We start from the raw sequence: 22,787 nt of genomic DNA, 5'->3' as shown, positions 1-22,787 counted from the left end.
GGCGGCCTTCGAATGAGGCGATCCGGACTTCTCGGGGCTTGGAGGGTTCGGGGGCGCTGACGCCAGCGGGTGGCCGTTGTGTTTTTCTGGTCGGGCTCAAGGGATTCTGGGCCTTGGAGCGCTGACGCTAGCGAATGGCCTTGCCGTTTGATGTTATCCGGGCTTCTCAAGGTTCGGGGGCCTGGGGCACTGACGTCAGCGGGTGGCCTTTCCGTTGTGGTTTTCTGGTGCGTTGCTTCCCGTGCTTTCTCCAGCGCGCTCCCTGGCACTTTTCTCGGCGTGTCTTCCCGCTCGGACTCGTTTCCCCCGACCAGTCGCAACTTGTTCGCCATGTCCGGTTTCTCCGCTCGCCCTCTACTCTTTCGTCTTTTTCCCTACCCCCCTCTCCTCCGGGCCATCACCGTTCACGCCATCCGAAGCGACCTGACGCGTCAAGTGTCCTGTACGACGTGTCCTGTCCCCACGAACGGTTTCGGTATCTGCTGATGTTCAAATTAAGATTACACAAATAATATTCCACATTTCGCGAATCCGAAGGCGTAGAGCTGTTTAGTGGTGCTTAGTGAAATGGAATCACACGTAAGCCCATATTTTCTGGAATTGAGCGGAGTTGCCCTTTAGAGGCTCTTCCATTTAGCCCCGCCTCCGGTGCGACATTCATGAGTTTCGAACGTGTACACGCGGGACCAAAACACGACTAAAGGCAATGCTGGACACTAAGCATCCGAAAGAGACACGCTGAACTTCTTGCTCTGCCGGTGAGTACAGCCTTTTGCAAAATCAGAACTTACGTAAAGCTCCGCCGTCTCCAGCGCGAGCTTTGTACCTTCGGTAGCACTTTGATGCACGCATAGCAGAAGCCCAACGAAAGGCATCGAGGCGGCAGTGGAGGCCGCGCTTCTCAGTGCACGTCTTAGTTTGCATTATACTATAGTATAAATTCTGATTCACGCGGTCTTGAAGGGTAACTGCAGTCAAAACCCGAACCAAATTAAATTACTGATATCGTTTTACGGAGACTAGCACTGGCAAATACAATCACACTAATTGGAAACCGCGATCAATTCTAAAACCGACATTAAAAATGTTAGCATCAGGGTCTCTGCGGGGATTCGACCGATTGACTTTTTGTCAAGCGACCCTGGGCGTGTTTCACATGCAGCGGTTTTGGCCCTAGAGCGGCGCGATTTCTGCCGTCGCGGCGCTCTGGCCAGCACCATGCAGTGGTTGAGTGGCACGAGCGCCGCGACGGCAGAAATCGCGCCACTCTAAGGCCAAATCGCTGCATGTGAAGCACGCTTTAATGTTATACGGCTTCTCGCTCGTACTGCCACTTCTATCGCCGTATTTTGTGCTGCGTTTTCAGCCGTCCCAGCGGACGATTTCTGCTTGTTATGTTGTTTCGGCGGTTGTAGTTTTTTATGGCTCTTCGGCGACCACGCTAAAATATTATTGGCTCCCTGCTCGCTCAAGAGCGCCGTGGTGCCGAAGGTGGCATTCACTGGCGGCCATACTTGAGTCCGATCCTGCTTAGCGCGAGCCTACGATTAGCTTCCACGGTGCATGCGTAACGTGCATTGCACAGCGCCAAGATAGTAGTTCTTTTCAGAAGATAAGAGGGGGCTACTTTTGAACAAACATTGTAGCAAACTCGCTTTTCGGTTGGCAACACTATGATACAGACGTTTGACATCTCCGAAGCCAAGCAGTGAAAGAGCCCTAGCATCTTGCCTGACTGATCAGAAGTGCTCTAATGGCGAGGCCATTCACACGTTTTGCGGTGCCGAGGTACGCACTTTGTCACACACGATGACCATGCTCCGGATCACAAGGGTTGCCATCACGCTCGAGCCGGTAGTTTCGGCTTCGCCATAGACCCCCGAAACTAAAATTTGAGATGGGTATCTACAAAACTACACAAAACATCTAAAAAAAGGAAAACAATCGCCTTGTAATTTGGGGACACTTACTTCACTGAAAGCCGTCGTAACACTAAAATTACAAAGAATGTATCGGAGTTACCCTTTAAGCAGACAGTAGTTTCCTTGCACGAGCGTTTGGCTTCAGCTCTTCTTTTATGTCATCATTGGGGGGATGTCACGGCTTTCATGAACTCTAATTTCAATTTCTCGAAGACTTGTGCCTTTTAGAAGTCTAAACGGGTTTTGTATATCTACAGCAATTATGCTGAGCCCTTCATTCAGTCATACGACAGCGTGTACACTAACGGTGTGTCAAACTTATCGCGCTGGGATTTACTGCAGTGGTGTGCCGAAGGTGGTGCATCCATTAATTGAGAGTACAAATGCATGAAATTTTTGGAGTCAAAAGAAAGAAAATAAAAACTGGTTTTCTCTATTAAAAAATTATCGCTAAGCCTTTTTTTTCCAACATGATAAACAAATCGTTCTGGGCTACTCTGGCGTTCATTGCGACTATAAACTCGGTGAAACTAAAAGAATACAATTGGCTTACTTGGCTTACCTATTATTCGCTTCATTTGGATCAAATTAGCGCCGCAGTGAAAACATATTCTTTTGGTCTACAAGTAAAGTATAGTGAGGGCACTTTTTTTTTCGTGATTTACTTAGGTAAGGCAATCTTTCCACAATTTTAGTGAAAGCTTCCACCACCTTCCGGCACCTCTGCAGTAAATTCTAGCGCGATACATTAAGAACCTGATTAGTGCGGGTTGTCCAAAGTGGGACCAAAGTGTACTGTACACGTTGTATACGCACGCCCTCAGGGGCCGTAGAAGAAGTCCTATGATGCAATCGCGCAGAAAAACTCAAAAGCTCTTCAGCACTTCAGCATGCGCGGAGTGAAAAACTGTGTTTCTGTTTAATTCTCTAATTGCTCCGATAATGTTAATAACACAGCAATTACAGTGTGTGTTCCAAGCAGTCCATTACGCACATGTACCTGCGACCTATGTGAAACAGCTACCGTTCTTTGTTTGCAATTGGGAAATATTCATGCCTGCGTAGACAAACACATCCGTGATGAAAAAAGCAATTGTTAAGATCTCGTAAAAAACTGATTGTGACTTGGATGTCTGGGATGAATATAGTGTTATGGCACTTTTTTTAGTAAAAATACATAAGTTACTGGTTCACCTTAAAAAAAAAAAGAAGATATGCGTATTCTTTTTTTTTAGAGCACTCGGTAAAGCAATAGCTACGATCTGGGGAAGGATTTTGCCGAATGACTAGGCTGAAGACATGTTTAAGTCTGCCTACATACATGTACAACCAACCAACTCCGTGCAAGCGTTCGTCAACAACGATGAAGATAGCGTAATACCCGAGTGAGCTGGAGGACAGCTCTAATACGCGGAAGTGGACCTCACGAAGGGAATTTAAATGAAAAACGCGTAATTTCCAAAATAGACAAAAATAATCTTATCTCGCGATTCACTAAAGCAGAAAACCCACGGTCGATGCAAGCAATCGCGTTACTTCTTGTTACAACGCAATTACGCGATGTTCTCGCGTAATTGGCAGCGTTTTTCCTCGAGCCCATTTTGATTTATCGCTTCCTTCGTTTCTCGAAACTAAATATTGCTCAATGTTCGCTCTACATTATTAATTGCACGTTCACAACACGCAGCTTCAATTACGACTAATTAGGTACTTATTTTTTGTGTCTTCGGTTTGTCCTGATTTGTATCCGTCGTCCAAACTGGAACTAAAATATGGGAGTCGCTCAGAAACCGGTCAACGCTTTCATTATGAAGGAATAGGAAACTAGCAGCGACATTGCTTGGATTCTTCGGATGCTTCGCAGAGTCTTCTTCATATCCAAGCAAAAGTAACTAAAAAGTATATGCAATAAAAAAAGGAAAAACACTGGGCACGTGCTATATGTAATCAAAGTACAACTTGGTCGGCACTCACCGTGATTAATCTTCTAGGAGTCGCTGGAAATAGCTGTGCCACAAAAAAAACTTTATTATTTCCATGCTCACTTGTCGTCGTCCCTCATATTAAAATTGAGAGCACAGCGAAAAGTGAAATTTTTTTCCGATTCCTTTCAGCGTTCACGATCTTACTAAATTTAATAGTACAATCTTTTTTTTAGATTAAAGATTCAGATTGCATAACATTATAAAGAGGCTGCTTTTATCTTGCTGGATTTTTGTTTTGTTTCAAACCTTATTTAGCGTACTTTTTCGGTAAAAGATTTATGTAGCCAGCGGCTTCCGAGGCGTCTTAATATAACTTAGGTATTTATGTGTAAAACGCTAGCAATGGAAATTTCCACATAAAAACAGCACCAAGCGACCGGCGCTCGAACTACACTCGCTGGGATCAGATGAATGGATAGATGGATGCATGTGCAGCTGATCTCTTTTAATCCAAGAGCTGTATGCGCGAACAACTAGCTGCACTGAGATAAACTCAAATCCCATGCAGCGAGTCTATTATATAGTTTCACTCTAAATCTTAATTTTGAGAAATTGTGCCAAATAATTTTCGCTAATCATTTCACCGCAATTCAAGTTTCTAGCCTCATTATTAATCTTCTGAGAGAAGAAAGAAATTTTTGTTCGTACGTCATTCGGCAATGAACACTTTGTCTCGGCCCGACTGTATCGGGATGGTAAAATATTTCATTACAATTTTCTAGTATCTAGCGTGACGAGCGTTCCATTTTGAGAAGTCTGTGTTGCGCTTAATAGCTTAATAACGTGGATTCCACTTGTAGAAAGATGGCAATACACGAAACGCGAAACTATTCACATCAATTTATGCCACAGTCTCAGTTTTACCGAACATAGCCGAAAAATGAATTTGGGCTTCGTGTACTGCTCGCACAAGTCATCATCATCATTTATTTTCCTTGAGGGCCCGTGGGGCATTATACAAGGGGGTGGCAGTAGAACAAAAACAAATAGAACAGTAAACACAATTATAACACTGTAAGCTAGCCAGGTAGGTTAGATAAAAAGAGGGTAATGGCTTCAACAAATTTAGTAGAACATAGTGACAGTTGCGCACACAGGGACAAGGACAGAGAAGAGGAACACGTAGACGACGTGTTCCTCTTCTCTGTCCTTGTCCCTGTGTGCGCAACTGTCACTATGTTCAATAACTACCAACTCGCCCAACTGTCTACTCTACTAAATTTAGTAGTATCATTAATACAAACGATGCTATGAGGTAGTGAATTCCAATCCTCGATGGCCAATGGTAGTGTGGAAGTCTGGTGAGAAACAGTTGATGATCGAATTGGACGTAATTTACATAGGTGATCTAGACGCGGGAAACTACGATGGGGAGGTGATAGCAGTGATTCTTTAAGGTGGCTATTGTGATAGAAAATTCGATGGAGGAGAGAAAGGCGTGATACTCGGCGGCGAAGGGAAAGTGAATGAAGGTTAGCTGATTGGCGTAATCCTGATATGCTGGTATATGGTGAGTAGTTGTTATAAATAAAACGAAGGGCTCTGCTTTGGACGGATTCTAGATTATTTGCAAGGTAGGACTGCCATGGGGACCATATAGATGAGGCGTATTCTAATTTCGATCTTATAAGAGTAGTATACGCTAGTCGTTTTACGGAGGGTGTAGCAAGTTTAAGGTTACGGCGCAAGTATCCCAGAGAACGGTTAGTATCAGAAATAACAGAAGTTATGTGAGTAGTCCATGATAGGTCAGAGGTGAGATGAACACCCAGGTACTTATAAGATGAGCATGCTATTACTTGAGTGTTAGAGAGGTAATACGAAAATGGTGTGGCACGCGAACTGCGGGAAATCGATAGGGATCTACATTTATTGAAGTTTAATGTCATCTGCCATTTTTCACACCAATGGATTACAGACTCTAGGTCTTCCTGGAGAGCATGATGATCATGGTTTGAAAGGATGGGTCGGTAAATGACACAATCGTCGGCGAACAGCCGCACAGAAGAAGCGATATTAAGGTGGAGATCATTAATATAGATTAGGAACAGAAGGGGGCCCAGTACGGTTCCCTGGGGGACACCTGACGTTACGGTAGAGGTGGGAGATTTTACGTTGTTAACGGAGGAATATTGCTTACGGTTAATTAGGAATTCAGAAATCCACTTAACAACAGAGGGATGAATATTAATATCGTTAAGCTTTGTTAAAAGACGTTGGTGGGGTACTTTATCAAATGCTTTGGAGAAGTCAATGAAAATGGCGTCGGTCTGAATATTCGAATCAAAGCTTGAGTAAATATCAGTAAGGAAGGCGGTTAGCTGGGTTTCACAAGAGTAAGATTTACGAAATCCGTGCTGATGTTTAAAAAGAAGGTTATGAGAGTCAAGTAGATGTAATAACATTGTAAAAAAATAACAACTGACTTTTACTTCGTTTTAGATGCTACTCCAAAGGTTTATCAATTGCTTTTTGTTTTAGACTTTCTGAAGAATCCGACAGAAGCTAGTGATAAGGTTTTTCACTAGGATATAAATACGAGAAAAATCGATGCGAATTGAGCTAAGTTCCGCGTTTCATGCGGCGCGCGTTTTCAAGCGGCAGGTTCGGTCCCCTTTCGGATCACTACGCCCGATTGCCACTTATTCCCATTTTCAGCCTGGGGTGAACATTTGCCCTGACTGCAGCACCGCCGCCAATTCTGTCATTGACGCCATTCACAGTACATTAGGCCTCTCGGTTTCGGGTGGTCGTCAGCCGAGTATAAATATAAACCCTAGTCGGCGCTCTTTTTTACCCTGATGCCGAAACCGAGTGCGTCAATATGCAGATGTGAAGAGGACAACGCCGATAGGCATATCGGTAATGTACCTCCTCAAACTTCAAAATAATGAGGGCCGGTTTGCATACAGATCGAAGTCTGTTCATAATAAGCATGTTTACCTTGAGCGTGGTGATAAAATCTTCTTCTGAGCTTATAAAACAATTTGGATTTCTTTCTCTGCTTTTCGTTTCCACCTCTAAGCTATTCTTGTGCTTCAACGTTGGTATGCATTTAACGATTTCATTTAATTTATGCTTCTGACTCACCACCTGCGCTGATCTAATCTCGAATGACGATGGCAGGGAAACACATTGTTAATACAGACCGTTTTTTATAGCGGAGGAAGATATCTGAGAAACAATCGGTAAAATATTAAAACCTTATTGTTATTTCGCCTTTTATTATTTGTTTTCTAATTAAGCGGCTGTGATTGTTTGATCAGAAATAATATGATCTCTACTTTGTATACATATACACATACAATCTAAAAAAACACGTTTTTTGTTTTGTTTTTTTGGGGACTTGTTTTGCTAAAGGCGACCCTTCCTTTAGCAATACGTGTAGCGATCAAAAGGTTCTTAAACTAATTTTATAGCGTAAAAGATAACGCGGCACGGTGATGCGCGCGCAACAGTCGAAGGCAGGGACATTTGTGTCTCATTATGCCAAATCCCGTCGTTCTATGCGCATATGGAGCTGCGCAACAGGAGTTTCTGTGACCGCGTGCACGAGCCCAATGGCGACCTCGCCATAGAGTACAAACCAGAGCGAGATCGAACGTCAATTTTACGTCAAACTCGGCATATCCACAACAAAGCAATTTAAAATGACTGAACTGACTTATGGGGAAGAGCAGTAAATTGTGCGAAGTGTTTTGCTTGGCACTCTCGCTTCAAGGATGCCAGAACATTTCTGGAAGACAAAGAGCGGTAGGCAGACCTTCTCCGACCACTCTTCCTCTTCCAGCCATTCTTGAAGCGCCAGTGTCACTCAAAACACTTCGCACAATTTAGAGTTTTGTTTGTTTTTGTTTTTGCATAAGTTTCTTGAATAATCTCAAAGGCCTTGTTTTAGATTTGCTGAGTTTGACGCTCCGACTGCTGCGCGCTCAACACCATGCTGCCCTCTCTTTTTACGCTATAAAGTAAGTATCTGAACCTTTTAATCGCACGTCGTGCACTCTGTTTGCTGTGTAGACTAGCACTGCATGAAATCGTTTAAATAAGGATTATATTTTTCCCCTATCGTGAAGTGTGTGTAATGCAGAGTGGTCTTGCTAAAATCGATGAGCACGCACGACCAGAAATTCAAGTAGCGACTCTGTGGTTTCAATTCTTAACTCAAGCCTCCCGTGTGGGCTTATTTAGAACGCGAGCAAATTAGATTGTTGTGCTGGCGATCAAAGTGGATTTGAGCATGCTAGCCCTGGGGAAAATCTCAATGACCGAACACCATATGGAAGAAAGAATTCGGCGTCAGCTTGTTTAACACACACTGCGCGCCCAATTATGAAGATTGTACGTTATTTTAGTTGAAGTCATCTAGTATGAGAAGCAATTCTTGAATAAACCTTGGAACAGCAGGTCCAGTGACAAAAGCGAAAAAAACAAATCGCAATATTTTTAATTAGATAGAACATAAATTGTTTGTTTGTTTAAATTGAAGTTAATTACATTTTACCGAGGCCTGTGCACTGATTAAGATTGTTTAACTGATTAAGAGATCACAAATAATCGAATAAGTAATCGTTTTATTGGTCTGTTAAGGAGGATGATAGAATTGTTAAAAAGCTTCAAAACTGTAACTATAACAATATGTTTTTGGGTATCACAATTTATTCAATTCAGTAGCATTAGAGATGCAGAAATATAAAGTTTAAGCAATACACTTTTTTATTTGTGCGTTTATGTAATATACTTCAAAATGCCTCGTCTTGCTAGCAGAAGAATAGGAATTATCCGAAACAAATGCATGCATTTAAATACTGTTGCAAGTTCCAAATAATATTCTATCAAAAGAAAAGTCTGAATTGTATTTGTTATTTACCTGGAATATTTATAGGATTAAAATTTGGGACATTGGACATAACAAAGAAGCAGCGGTTGTTTCACTAATAACTTATATACCTCATATCATGGGAAGTAACCAGACTATTGCTCCTTACTTGAAAAATGTAAGGAATTACAATTACAAATTACCAAGCCTGAAATGTAATGGATTACCGTTACAAATTACTTTCGCTGAAAAGTAATTACTCGTTACGTTACAAATTACTCTGACGTTACTTAATCCGTACACTTATCCAGAAAACAATAGAAAAATTTTGATATTTTTCAAAAAGGTTTTGGAACACCACTTTTCGTTTCTTATAGTCCCTGTAAAAATAAAATATTGTCCTTAAAAAAATGAGTGTAGGTGCCCTCCGTTCAGCTGTGAGCTGTCAAGGCACCGAAAGCTGCAACCACAGCCGCCATCCCGCTAGCTTACGGCCTCCGGTAATGATCCCTGGAATTGTGCAGACAACGTTAGCGGTGCGCATGCTCAGTAGCAGCGTCTACTTCCGCTACAGGATTTGGAGCTAAAGAAGCGGTCTACGAAAGCTTTCTTTTGACTCGGATGATTCGCCTGTTACTCCCCAAAAAAGAAAAAAAAAACTTGGTTCTAACGTTACGATATATAGCCCAATGCAGAATGCAGGTGTCCCAGCTTAACTTGATGTGTTTCCGTAGATTAGAGTTTGTTTTTTCTTGCTGATGACAATGTGTGTGTGTGTGTGTGTGTTTTTGGCACACAAAGTATACACTGAAACTCTAGGTTTCCGTTCTCCTTAATGCCCCGAATTTTGAACACCTCATTAAGATATGGGCATTTAGGCGACGGACACTCCATGACCGAAAACTGGACCAATCAGAAAAAAAGTGGCGGTTGCGGGTTATCGATCGTTCATCGGTTCTCACTTCCACACCAATATTTGTGGAGGTCAGGGGAGGGGAAGCAGAGAGAGCGAGAGAAACGGCGGCCATTGGTCTCACAAAACAATAAAGGATCACGCCACTTTTACGCGTTCTCTCTCTCTCTCTCTCTCTGTCAGTACACCTTAGATGGCCTAACCCCCCCCCCCCCCCTTTTTTTGTTGACAGTTCACTGTAAAGTGAGGAGTAGACTCGACCAACATGCCTAGACAAGTAAACAAAAGAAGTAGCGTCCGTACCCTCGAAGACGACGTCTTAGCCTCGCGCCGGGCGTATTTCAGCCGTGCCTCAGAAGCGTGCTAGAATACAGTAGCGCACATCAAAGACGAAGAGAATTCGACCCCCTAACGCGAGGCTACAACGTCTGTTAAGCGATTTGTGAACCCGCGAATCGAGGTGATAAGGACCTGCGTTTGGATGTCTGTGCAGGTGGCGGGAAACGTCGAAGTTGGAAAGGGTGAATCGGTGTAAAAGACAAAAACAAATATACACGAAGAGCTTTCTCCTGTCCGGCGCAGAAGAAGAAAAACACGATGGAAGGCGGCGGAGAGCCTACTCGGCGTTGTCTTACTTGATCTTTGTCTTTTGTATATTTCTGCATGCCTTGTCCTTTTCTCTAGCGGACCGGTCATACAAAAAATCGTGGTTTCTTTGCGGCTATTTTCTGCTTCCTTAAGTTTTCTATTTTGTTGAACTTGCTCTCTACGCTGCTGAATGTTCTGCTCGTATTTCTCCAGTTACTGTATTATGCTCCAACTTTTAAAAATAACGAGTAATAAAAAGTAACGAGTAATTAAAGTAATCCGTTTTGGTTACTTCCCAAGTCTGGAAGTAACAACATAAAAATGAGAGGATCTTTGATTTTAGGCGACCTCGTGTGAACATTGAAAACATGGCGTCTCGAGGAAGCCTTACTCACTGTAGTTTTTGTCTTTAAAGATGTGTTTAAACATTATAGATTCATTCTCACCTCTTTCGATGCACCAGTACCCTCACGGCAATGTACAATAAACGTTTTCTTTAAATTGGGTTACGTAATTATGCACAGCTAATTTCAACACTCTCGATGTGGTATTGCTTTTTCTTCTAACTACGGGAGACTTCTTTGTGTTTTAAATATTGGTTAACACACTTTAAATGCCTTAATAGGTTGTGAAATACAAAACATTGAGCCATTTCAGATAAATATTATATTCTTATCCAGACAGCTTTCATCCGACCTGAGAGTGAGGACAAACGATGCAACACAAACGTTCGCACAGAGCGGTGCTCTTTCATTCTGGATGTTACCCTGTGGTGGTAAGAAAAGGGTAACTCCAGAAGCCAGTCACTAATAATCAAGCTATCTATAAGCATGCGCACGCCGCGCGCTGGTTCACCTAACGGTGGACCGCAGTGAACGCTACGTGTCATCTCAGACAATTAAGCGCTGTGGTATTTTGAATAGAAGGGAGCCGTTGCCATGCTACTTAATAAGTGTTTTTCTTTTGTTGTTTTTCACATGCAGTATTTTGTTTGTCACAAAAATATTGTGTTTGAAAAAGCAAAGTGAAAATAAAAATTGGCAGTGACCTTAATCTCCGACGTCCTATAATGTATGAATTTAGGGTGTGTAGTTAGGGCGCGAGCGTTTAAAGTTAGAAGACATTAGGACATGTGATCCTTGAAACGTCTTTTTGGGGTTTTTTCGGGGGGCACTGCCGGTGTGAACAATGTTGAAAAAGTTTTGTCTTTTTTTTCTTTCTTTTTCGTATAAAGGAGGTCAATGCTCCTCAGTTCAACTGTAAAGGTTGCTTTGTTGTACTGCTTGGGGCACGGGATTCTTTTCTCTCTCTCCCTCTCTTTGTTTCGTCTCTACTGTTTTATGCAGGATTTGATGCCTATATAAGCCCCTTCGTTGTCTAATAAGTTTCAGCTGTGTTTGAGACTTCGTGTTTGTCGGTCCCTTTTCGTCCCAGTCTCGGGTTTTAGTCAATTGATTAAACCTCCGTTTCGGTGAGCGAAGAAGAACCTTGTCTTTTAACAATTTCCCGGGTACTTTGAGGAGAAACTGGGTGAAAAGGTCACGTGACGCCAATTTTACCACTAAACTTAGTGGGGATATTGTAGGAATGTATCACGTGTCATCAGGTCACGGGACATTAATTTCCCCGCTAAATTTAGCGGAGAAACTGAAGGTGTTTAGATAACGTGACCTCAATTTTCCCGTCACATCTAGCGGGGAAGCCGATTTGGTGTACAGGTCACGTGACGTGTAGTCACGTTTCGTAAATTTTCCCGCTAAATATTGCGGGGAAACTGAATTGGCGTAAAGGTAACGTAAAGTTCCCACTACATTTAGTGTGGAAAGAGAATTGGTGTAAATGTCAGGTGTGTTCAGGTAAGGTTATGCCAAATTTCCCGCTAAATTTAGCGGGGAAATTAAGATTGGTGTACTGGTCAGGTGACGTCAGGTCACGTGACATCAATCGACGTCACATGGCCTAAACACCAATTTAGTTTTCCCGCTAAATTTAACGGGAAATGCACAGAGGAACGGACAGACAATATTTTGTGATTTGGAGTTTCATTGAAAATATTTTACGCATTAAAAACTCAGTACTCGGAGTTTTTGCCTCAAACGAGGGCCAGTTTTGTTTTCATTCAATTCTGACAAGTCCTTCTTGCATGATGATTCTTAGTTTTAAGTTTAAATACATGTTGTCAATAACAAAAATTAATTAGAGAAAATTACAAATAACAAAAATTGCTATCCAACTTGTTTTTTTTTTTTTGTGAGATGTCTGATTTTATTTATATTAGTCTTATTTATGGAATTTAAATCGCAATTTATAGAACTACAGTTTTTTTTTTCTACCCTGCTTCTGATGCCTAATTCCCCAAAATAGGGAGTTTTGGTAGATAGTTTTTGCCGTCCCCGAACGCTCTCCGCAACCCGCTACGATACCCAAAACTCTACAGTCAAGGCCGTCGGCGCGCAGGCGCAGTAGCGGCTCCTTCGTTCCGGAAGGCTTAACGGAGGGGGAAACGGGGTCTACGAAAACTCCCTAATATAAGCATTCGCAGGAACCCTTAAGAAGTTACATTGCGCAGCGCTTCTATGGCGATGATCAAGTCTTCGCCCCACTCGATTGAGAAATAGCGAAAACCGACACCGACCAATGTCAATGAGCGTCATATGTCGCCAAAGGGTTATCTATTTGTCGAAGTTCGGTGTCCCAACTGGCGGATTGTAGCCAATTTTGTCTAACATACGTAATTAAATAACGTTTTTTGTATGCATTTTATAGCTGTATTCCCATTGATTTCGAAGTAAAATGTTGTTGAATCGCAAGTTTCGTTCTTTTTCCGTTCTTAAAGTCGAACTGAGCGCCTTAGGCTTCGGGGAATGCCCGTTACTTGCCCAATTATATCGTCTAAGCTAGGCTTTAACTGGTACGGGAAGCGATTTTTCATGAAACACATTTTTTTTTTTAGATGCACGCCTTTTGTTGGTTTTGCGCGCGAAACCCGCAAGCGTTGATTTCTCTTTTCCTTTTTATGTAATACGTCCTACGGGTGTTTATCAAAATAAATACACTAGAACTTAAATTTAAAAAAAAACAAAAAACTGTACATTCTTATCAGGCCTGGTTCTGGGTGTAATTGTCAGGCATTGCAATCCACGGGAAACTCTGAACATCTTGGTGGCGTCCGCATTACGGAAGCTGCAGTCGACGCATTGCTCTTCAATGCGGATTTTGTCAAATATACCCTCGACACATCAGAAACTTTCAGTAGGTCTCCCAGCTTCTTTTCTACCTCTCCCTTCCTTCTCGATTTTCATTTCCATGCCCCTTCCCCAGCTAGCTAGTTGCTGCAACGCGGAGTCTGACATCTCTAATGGTACCTTTTTAACAAAACCTCAAATATCGACAAACAAACGAGGAAGAGCAAAATATACTAAATCAAGCACCTTGAGCTTCGTTATCCGAAGGCGACGTACACTGCCCGGCACACTTAACGCGAACACAAAATCGGCACTTGTTCTAATCTTAGTCATGCATGATACCAAAGTACACTAAATTTTTCTGCTTAAATTGAACACCGGATGCAAAAAAAAAAAAAAGAAAATGGTGTGTATGCTTATGCAGTCTGAAGTTAGTCTGCCTCAACGGGTGACTTATCTCTCAGCTGTAAATGAACAATTTAGTCAGTGCGGTACAACGCCGGTGCGGTAAAACACCGGTACAATGCTCATCCAGATCGAAACGGACAGGGGTGGGGATTGAATCCAGGATCCCTGGGTTCGGCAGCGCGAGCTTTCGAACACCGGATGAGCACATTACAGCACAACAGTAGATTTAATTGCAACGTTTCATTTGAGAAAAACAACAAAAACAACAATCGGCGATTGCTAGGTTTTGAGAGTTGTGGCGCCCTCCGTACATGAACCGATTTATCGCATCCAGTGTCATTCTCCTCCTCCTCCTCTAAGCTCTCATATCACTTCAGTTCTTTTTGTGTGGAGATGTGTGAAGCCGCCATTACAGCATGAGGTCGACTCTGAACACGGCGAATAGAGGTGATCAACAAAAGAGTCTATTTTGCGTACCTGTACGGGCTGGCCGGCAGGGATATAAATATGTGACGAAAATTTGCGTGCGGGGGGGGGGGGGGGGGGGTGGGGGGGGGGGGGAGCGATGGCGAGCGAGAAAACATACACGAGCTAAATACGAGCGAGGAAAACGATTTATCTCAGAGAAACGTTTCTATATGGGCTGTCCGCGGCATACAGAAAATAAAAAGCAAACACAAAGAGTGTCTGTCGGTGAGAGTTCTTTTTTAGGTTTCTTGGTTATATTTGTCGCTAAGTGAGACGGATCCAGCGACAGTACACCTTCTTGTGTTGCCGGTCCAAAGGTTTTGTTTGTCACTCAAGCGGGACTGGACCGTGATGGGTTTCCGACTGGTCTGTTTGGCATTTTCTACCTTCAATGCTTTGAAATGTTTGCAAGAAAAGGAGTGTCTTACGCCAAAGAAATCTTCGAGGGAATGGCTCAGCCTGTTTCGATCCTGGTGATTGCTTTTAAAGTGACGGAAAAGTGGACGAGCCGGCGCAAGCGTCGCTGGAATAGCGGCGCCCAAAACTGTAGTTTGTGGGAACTGCACCAGCCAGGACACAAGCAACAGCAGAACATAAGCTGGCTGGCCCTACCTACGTTGCTGTACACGTCAGTGGTTCCTTCCAAATTGTGGTAGGAGTAGCAGTAGTTGTAACATTAGTAGTAGTGGTGGTTTTAGGGGGGTTGGGGAAAAAAGTTCTATGAAACCAGGGCTCGAACCAAAAATAATGGGGACTTTTAGCAAACCGTTACAGTGTTCCGCGTACCGCACTATCGGAACCTTTGAAGTATACTTTTAAGCGCGCACCCCGTGGTCACGGTACCTCCCGGGCGTGCACTTAAAAGCACACTTCAAAGGCTGCGGTAGTGCGGTACGCGGAACACGGGACCGGGTTGCTGAAAGTCCCTATTAACGGTTCGGCTACGAATGCGGTTACCGTTATATTTATGAGATGGGCTTCGTTTCGGTTCTTTACGGTTTCAGCTTCTGTGGTTTGGCTTCCTCTTAAGCGTTTCTCAGAACCGCACTTTTGCGGTTAAATGAATAAAACATAGAAATGAAGGTTAGTTTATTTGTTTTTCCACTAATGGAGGAATGAGCCGGTGCTCTCTTATTGGTTGGAAAGACGTGCCTGCAGCGCCATAGCTTTTTAATTCTACAAGAATATTCGACTACCTGAAGCCCTAGAAGACATTTGTTGTCTACGTAGAATAGAGAAGTGATCCAATATAATCAGAGAAAAACATCCCGAATGATGTTTGGTATGCATAATAACAAAACCAGGAACCCCTTCAAAAAGCACTCCGGCAAAAAAAAAAAAAAAAAAGAAAAAAAAGGGAAAACGGTAAATTAAACATTATGCGCCATAAAACAGTCAAAAAGAAGGGCACAAAATACAAAGCTCATTGTGCTGTGTCCCTCTTCCTTTGTTACTGTTTCACGGTGCATATTGTTTAAACAATCATGTACCAACTAGTACATCTCTCTATTTTATTGATAAAAGTCCACTCTAACTTCTTGTTGAAGGGCAATGATTTTTTTTAATTGCAACGAGATAAGTGGTTCCTGATAGCCGCGATACCAGGAATATATCCTAAAGCCGGGGTCACGCTGCTTATACGTCACACAGAAAACAGTCTGCATACGTGAGTCGAACGCGAGTCACCGCGAGATCCGTGCTTCGAATACCGCATGACAATGACTTCAAGGAGGGACTTGGTACGCGGCACTCGAACCATAGATTTGGCAGTTACTCGTGCTTGCAGACTGTCTTTTGTATGATGTATGAGCAGTGTGACCCCGGCTTAAAATACATTACGCTACATAAATACGAGGTACCTTTGAACATTTTAATTGCCGTACAAGAACACAAATACAGGATGTATGGCTGAAATGCTGTCGCAATACGTTTGAATCGCGATGCTGGTCCACCCTGCTACGTTCCTATGTAAGCAAATATGAGCATCGAAATGAGGTAAGTGACAGGAGCCCGTTAGAGTTCCCTCCTGCATTGTGTTGTCACATGCATCGCTGCGTTGATCGTATTGGTTCACAGGGTCGGTATAGCCTCTGGTAATTGCAAGGTTATTCAAAACGGAGCCCAGTGAAGACGAGTCTCGACAAACGCCGTAAACCATCTTCTGTGGGTTGAGTGGTACTTGCTCCTCTTAACGGTTTAACTGGAAAAGCTAGCAGCAGCGCCGAGAGTCAGCCGACAAGTGGAAGAAGAAAACAAATCGAGTGCTGTTTGTTTCTTCTACTTGTTCCTTGTGTCTTGGTACTCCTATCCTTCGAAATTGTCCCAGTCACAACAACTTTAGTCGCTGACAATGTGAATACGGCAGGGAGTCTTTTTTGAACGCTCGTCCTGCAGCACGCGGTCGTTGCCTTCCACCGTGCTTTGACTGCGCATGCGCACACATGAGGCTCTCGAGACGCTGAAGCGTTATCGCTGAAGACGGGGTGACTAAAACTCCTCCTGTCAGTAACTAGAGCGGCCCCTAGTATTATTATTCCCTATCACCAGCTGCGTTTACCAAGACCGTCGTGTGAATAGTACGGACGTAAATGTCGTTCATCAATGAAAATAAATAAATAAAAAAAGCTTAGCTAACATAGTTTGAAGCTTAATTTTAATAATTATTATTGCGTTTATTCTTGTTTCATAATTATGTGTCTTGTTTTTGTTTGTTAGATGACACTGCATGCGAGAATTTAAAGTTCATCAAACCCGCAAGAAGTTAATTTATCTAAATCCCTCTTTCCACGTCTAGAATCTTGGAAGTTGAGAGTACGAATTTGGTCTAACATCTCAAGATTACATAAAACTAACGCGTTCATACTCTGAAGAAGACTAAATAAAAAGAACATAGAACACAATTGACTCTGTAGGGCCTATTACGTGAATTGCATCTCCACCGAAGCAGTAATGCCAAGTGATCTGGAAATTAAAGTTAACTTTTACTTGAACTTATGACGGGCATTAGCCGCGCGGATGTCGTGTGCTTCATGCCCATGGCAGTTGAAGATCCCGTTTCGAAATATTAAATTCTTATTTGCAAAAAAAGAAAAAAAAAATGAAAGGACAAACCGAACAAATATTTTGGTTACCGGTTCATCTGAAATGGTCCCGGTTCCGGTTTATCTGAGCTGCAAATATCGGTTTCGTTCCGGTTCCGGTTGCCAAAACTATACCGCTCCTAAACGGTTTTCGGTTCGCGTAACGGTTACCGTTTTTAGTCCCTGCTATGAAGTTCTTGAAAAGCTCCAAGTACCTCGAATACCGCACCAATACCTGCAATACCTGTTGGATGCTTCGCATGAACCTAATAATTACAACAAACAGATGTTGAAAAAAAAAAAGAAGCACATTTAGCGCAAAGGCAGAACAACAAACTGAGAGGGTAAAACTCTTCAACACTTTATTGTTAGTAGTGTGAACATTAAGACAGAAATGTTTGGTCGCTATAGGTTGCCGTGTTTATATTGGGCGTGGCTAAGTTATTAGGTATTTCAGAAGACCGAACCTAAATTGGGGGCGATGACGCAGACCATTAGGGTAAATGCAGAGTACAGAAATAAGACTGGTGCATACGCCAATCGAAGAAACGTTTCCAAAACCACGGCAAAGCCGCCCTCTGCCCGCCTCCCTAATCTTGTATCCCCACGCGGAACCTCAGACTGTCCACGTTGTGCGTATGATGGAATAAGCAACCCTCAAACTGCGCGACTGCGCGTTCTACGAAATCTAGAGGTAAAACTACAAGGGTGGCCCTGTGCGACGTGGGAAGCGTCCGTTATAAGCATACTATAAAAGTGTTCGGCGCCTATCATAATCCTCAAAAAAAATAAAAAAAAGGTGGGGAACAGATGAACCCATATATTTTCTAGAGGAGACCCTTTAAACGACTGCCTTTGAAGACCTTAATTAGTTTAGCCAGTGCCGTGTGTGAGTGTGCGTTTTCTCGCTTTTTTACGTACTATATCCAGGCTTTGGGTCTCCTCCGCCTGTCTCATTTTCTCCTTTAGTACCCTATACCAAGAATTTATGCAGAGTAGCCAACCGGGACTATTATAGTCTGACAGCGTAAGGAACCCAGAGCGTGGGGTTATCTATGAGGAGCATCGCATTCTCACTTCACAACCAATGAGAATGTTGCATTAGCCGACAGAAACGCCGGGCTTTTCTTGAGGTAATCGAGGCCTGCCAACGCCCTCCTTTTCCCACATGGAGGTTCATCAGAGTCGCATGGCGGCCACTGAGCGATTGGACTCCCGAGTCCGAGCGTCCTTCGACGCGATGATTGGACACGAATCCCAGCCGAACACTGACGCAACACTCGTATCCACTCGGTGTCTCCGCTCGATCTTACTGTGATGACGTCAAAATTCTAGTGCACGGGCTTTGATCATTCTAGGTGGTGTTGATTAGAGTTCCTGATAGGCTACCCCGAGAGGACTACGGGAGCCTATATGCAGAAACTTTAGTGTGAATCTAATCTAAGTTTTGTTTTCTTTGTTTGATCCCCTTCTCTCTCTCTCTCTTTCTCTCATGCAGCTTTCCTGCCTCAGTCACACCTCAACAACGACGCGAGCATCCACGTACCGAAGACGGCGAGGTAGACGACGGCGCTGTAGCGCCTGCCGCTGGAGTAGAGCAGGTCGCAGGTGTAAACGCCCTTGTCCTCGTAGTCGACGCGGTTGATCTTCAGGCTGGGTGGCTCCTGGAGCACCGAGAAGAAGGAGCGACCTTTCCAGGCCTCGTCGCGGGAGTGGTGGCCCTTGGAGAGGCCGCCGCGCCGCGACCGAGAGTCCAGGCTGTAGAAGGGCTCGGTCCGGTTGTCCCTGAACCAGCGCACGAGCACGGCCGAGTCGTTGTTGTCGGCGCGGAGCTTGGCCAGGCACGGGATGACGGCTCGGCCGCCGTCCGTCGCCAACACTGTGGTGGCTGACGCGTCTGTGGGGGACGCAAGGGAGAGGCAACCTGTAAACATTACATCTTAGAAAAAAAAAAAAGAACATTTTCAGCATTTACTTTAAGCCCGAGCGCAGCCTACGCTACCCTTCGAATGGAGCCGAACAAACCACACATTTTATGTTTTATAATACAGTTTTGGTTCCTCTTTCTATGCCTATTTTTGTCCAGCGCTTTAGTACCGCTTTACTAATACAAATAATGTAAATTCTTAGTGCCCTAGATTAAACTATACGCTCTTCTGTTTGGTAAGCCCGCACGCGTGGCCATAAAGAATAATGCTATGCCATACACACCAAGGACACACACAAAACAAAAAAAGCTAGGAGGACATATGATAACGTTCAGCCGAGGGCGGTGAGAGAGCTAACGAAATTAGAGGCTCGGATTTATGAACGCACTTAATTGGCGTGGGTTTGTCACGTTTTGATGGTATTGTATATATATATATATATATATATATATATGTATAGGGTGTTTTTTAAGCCGTGAAAGTTAAACTTATGCGGCTTGTGGAGGTGAGTTATACGGCCAGGGGGACATATTATAGGGAGCTAATCGTAATGATCAGTCGTCTAATTATTTAAATTCGTTAATTAAGTTTTTAATTAAGGAAATAGACATATAGTTCCAATTAGAAACTTGCTCTGCGTCATCGAAAACCACTAAATCAGTCATTTTCAGAAAGACTTTTATCGTGAGAAGTGTAGTAGGGCACTAAAGTTACCACTCGTGGAGCAGGTACAAGGCTGGGGCTAGATAAGAGACAGAAAAATCGCGCGGGCGCCTCATCGCAACCGCTTGCTTTGTACCTGCTCCACAAGTGGTAACTTTAGTGCACAACTACGCTTCTCACGCGCTCGAAGTCTTTCTAAAAATGACTGATTAAGTTGTTTTTGATGACGCTGAGCAAGTTTCTAATTGAAACCATATCTCTATATTCATTAATTCAAAAGTTACTTAACAAATTCTAATTAATTAGTCGACCGAGTTTTACGAGTAGCCTCCTATAATATGTCCCCCTGGCCGTATAACTCACCTCCACAAGCGGCATAAGTATATATATATATATATATATATATATATATATGTAGATGAATGGATGGATACATGGATAGATGGATAGAGATAGATAGAGATAGATAGATAGATAGATAGATAAATAGATAGATAGATATAGATAGATAGATAGATAGACATAAATAGATATAGATAGGTATAGATAGATATTGTGACGAAGAAGACGGCGACATTGGGCATATCCTCCTTTATACTGTATAAATGAGGCTATGCATTGGGGCAGTGGCGCGCCAGATCATCACGTGCCACGCTCCGCGCGCACGGCCCGGCTTCCATAAAATCCCTTCTATCTCATTGAGTGGACGCATCACTGTCATTTTCTGCCGGCCGCACATCTTCGTAACATTTGGTGGAGGTGCGGGGTACATCATCTTTTGCTCCTTGTCATCATCGCTCCGGACCTTGGTTGCAGCAGTCCTCCGCCGCAGCCGATCGACCTCCTGACCATAGCCCCGCCGCACAGCCCCCGCCTCGCGAACTGCCGAAAATGCCAAAGGGAGTGTGACAGAGGTTCAGCGAATGTAAGCAACGAGTTTTTTTTTTATGAAGAACGCCGTGAACAAGATGAACTATGGACGAAATTGAGACACAGACGCGAGTTTATGGTCCCCTGCCCTGCCCTGTCCCAAGCCCCGTCTGCGTTGATAGCGGTCAAATGAATTCCCCAGCCCGGATCGTGAAGTCGTGGGGTTGTGGCTGGCACATAGATCGGCAATGCTGTGGAGAGAGGCTGCTGGTTTAACAACATTTTCATTCTACGCGGCCGGCAGCAGTCATACGTAAAACCATGTGTCTTCGTCCTTGTCTTCTACGTGTGTATGTGTGTTTTCAGTTTACCCTCGTGTTTCCTTCATTCATCGGCCGGGTCGTCCTCTTTAAAAGAGGGGGTAATGTGACGAAGAAGACGGCGACATTGGGGCAGTGGCGCGCCGCGCCAGATCATCACGTGCCACGCTCCGCGCGCACGGCCCGGCTTCGATAAAATCCCTTCTATCTCATTGAGTGGACGCATCATTGCCATTTTCTGCCGGCCGCACATCTTCGCAACAATATAGATAGATAGATAGATAGATATAGATAGATAGATATAAATATATATATATATATATATAGATAGATAGATATAGATAGATAGAGATATATATAGATAGATAGATAGATAGAGAGATAGATATAGGTAGATAGATGCACCTAGATAGAGATAGATAGATATAGATATAGATGAATATAGATATAGATAGATAGATATTGATATATATAGATAGATAGATAGATAGATAGATAGATAGATAGATAGATAGATATTTAAGATGCAGCTTTTTATCAAAGCATAAAAAAGGGCTTCGACGAGGTGTTTTGCATCCATGTATTGCATTTAAAGATGAGTTTGGCAGCAGCAGCGGCTGGGTAGCAGGTGTATTTTCGACAAATGCTATTAGTAAAAAAATGGTAAAAGTGCGGGCGAGCTGTTGCGTATTAATCATGGTGATCAAGCTCTGAGGCAGGCAAGTAAACTTGAAGATGATTGGAAGGGACAGAGGAAAGGTGACAAAATTATAAAATAACTGCATTTGCGTACACTTAAGACATACGCCACCTGAATAAATCTATATAGTTGTGCCTATTTGGGGGCTCCGAATTTCCTATCACCCCTAATTTACGAGTTCTATAGAACTAAAGCAAACAGCAGACTTTTACTTAGTTTCGTCGAAGTGGGACGTGCATCACCAAGAGCACTTATTCGAGCATCATTGCATTTAACAGCCATTTAAATATAAGAAAAAAAAAACCAAAAAAACCACAACATTGAATTTTGTGTACGCGCCTTTGAATGCACTCACCGCTTTCGCAAAGAGTACAAGTCATGCGGTGAACGTGCCTCCACAGAAATGACCGCACCCAACAGAAGCGTTTCTTTGTTATATATATAGAGTTTACACACAAGTATCTACTACGCATCTACGAGGCAAAATTTATTGGTGTTGCCTTCCACGTGAGGAGCCTGCCATGTTTGTAAACATTGCCTTGGGTGCACGCAAACATTACGTGACGTTGGTTGACACTGTTCCGAGGCCTAAACAGCAAAAAAATTACGTGCTCCCTTCATATACAAGAAGCAGAGTATAGTAATTCTAGGGGGAGTGGTTACGAACGCCAATGTTTGTTAGGGGAGATCGGTGCAGACACGTTTCATACAAAACGACAGTGGCGCTATCGCCTTTCACGTCTGCTTGAGAACAGGCACTCTTTTGGCAATTTCGTAGAAGTCAACGCAAAAGAGGATGGGACAGGAGACAAGGGGACATGCAGCGCTGCTTATTCATAATTTTGTTTTTATGATCACAGAGCTTGCGTCAGATTATCACCGCGCAATGCCAAGCATAACAAAATATAGGCAAATTAGACTTTCGTGTTTAAACAGCA

General features: G+C 43.3%; 1 protein-coding gene across 1 annotated transcript in view; it reads right to left on the bottom strand.

Moving 5' to 3' along the window:
- Positions 1–19,400, bottom strand: part of LOC121837018 (limbic system-associated membrane protein-like) — a 219,352-nt gene extending 199,952 nt beyond the window's left edge. The window contains exons 1-2 of the mRNA XM_042292214.1: positions 19,394–19,400; positions 18,915–19,292 (exon numbers count right to left, since the gene is read on the bottom strand). Coding sequence (XP_042148148.1) covers positions 18,915–19,292; positions 19,394–19,400 — 385 coding nt within the window. The remainder of the gene's footprint in view (positions 1–18,914; positions 19,293–19,393) is intronic.
- Positions 19,401–22,787: the final 3,387 nt, after the last annotated feature.

This window comes from Ixodes scapularis, unplaced genomic scaffold (assembly GCF_016920785.2).
Source record: "Ixodes scapularis isolate PalLabHiFi unplaced genomic scaffold, ASM1692078v2 PGA_scaffold0__279_contigs__length_252992795, whole genome shotgun sequence".
NCBI lineage: Eukaryota > Metazoa > Arthropoda > Arachnida > Ixodida > Ixodidae > Ixodes > Ixodes scapularis.
The sequence above is the reverse complement of the archived record's forward strand: the minus strand, read 5'-3'. Positions and strand labels throughout refer to the sequence as shown.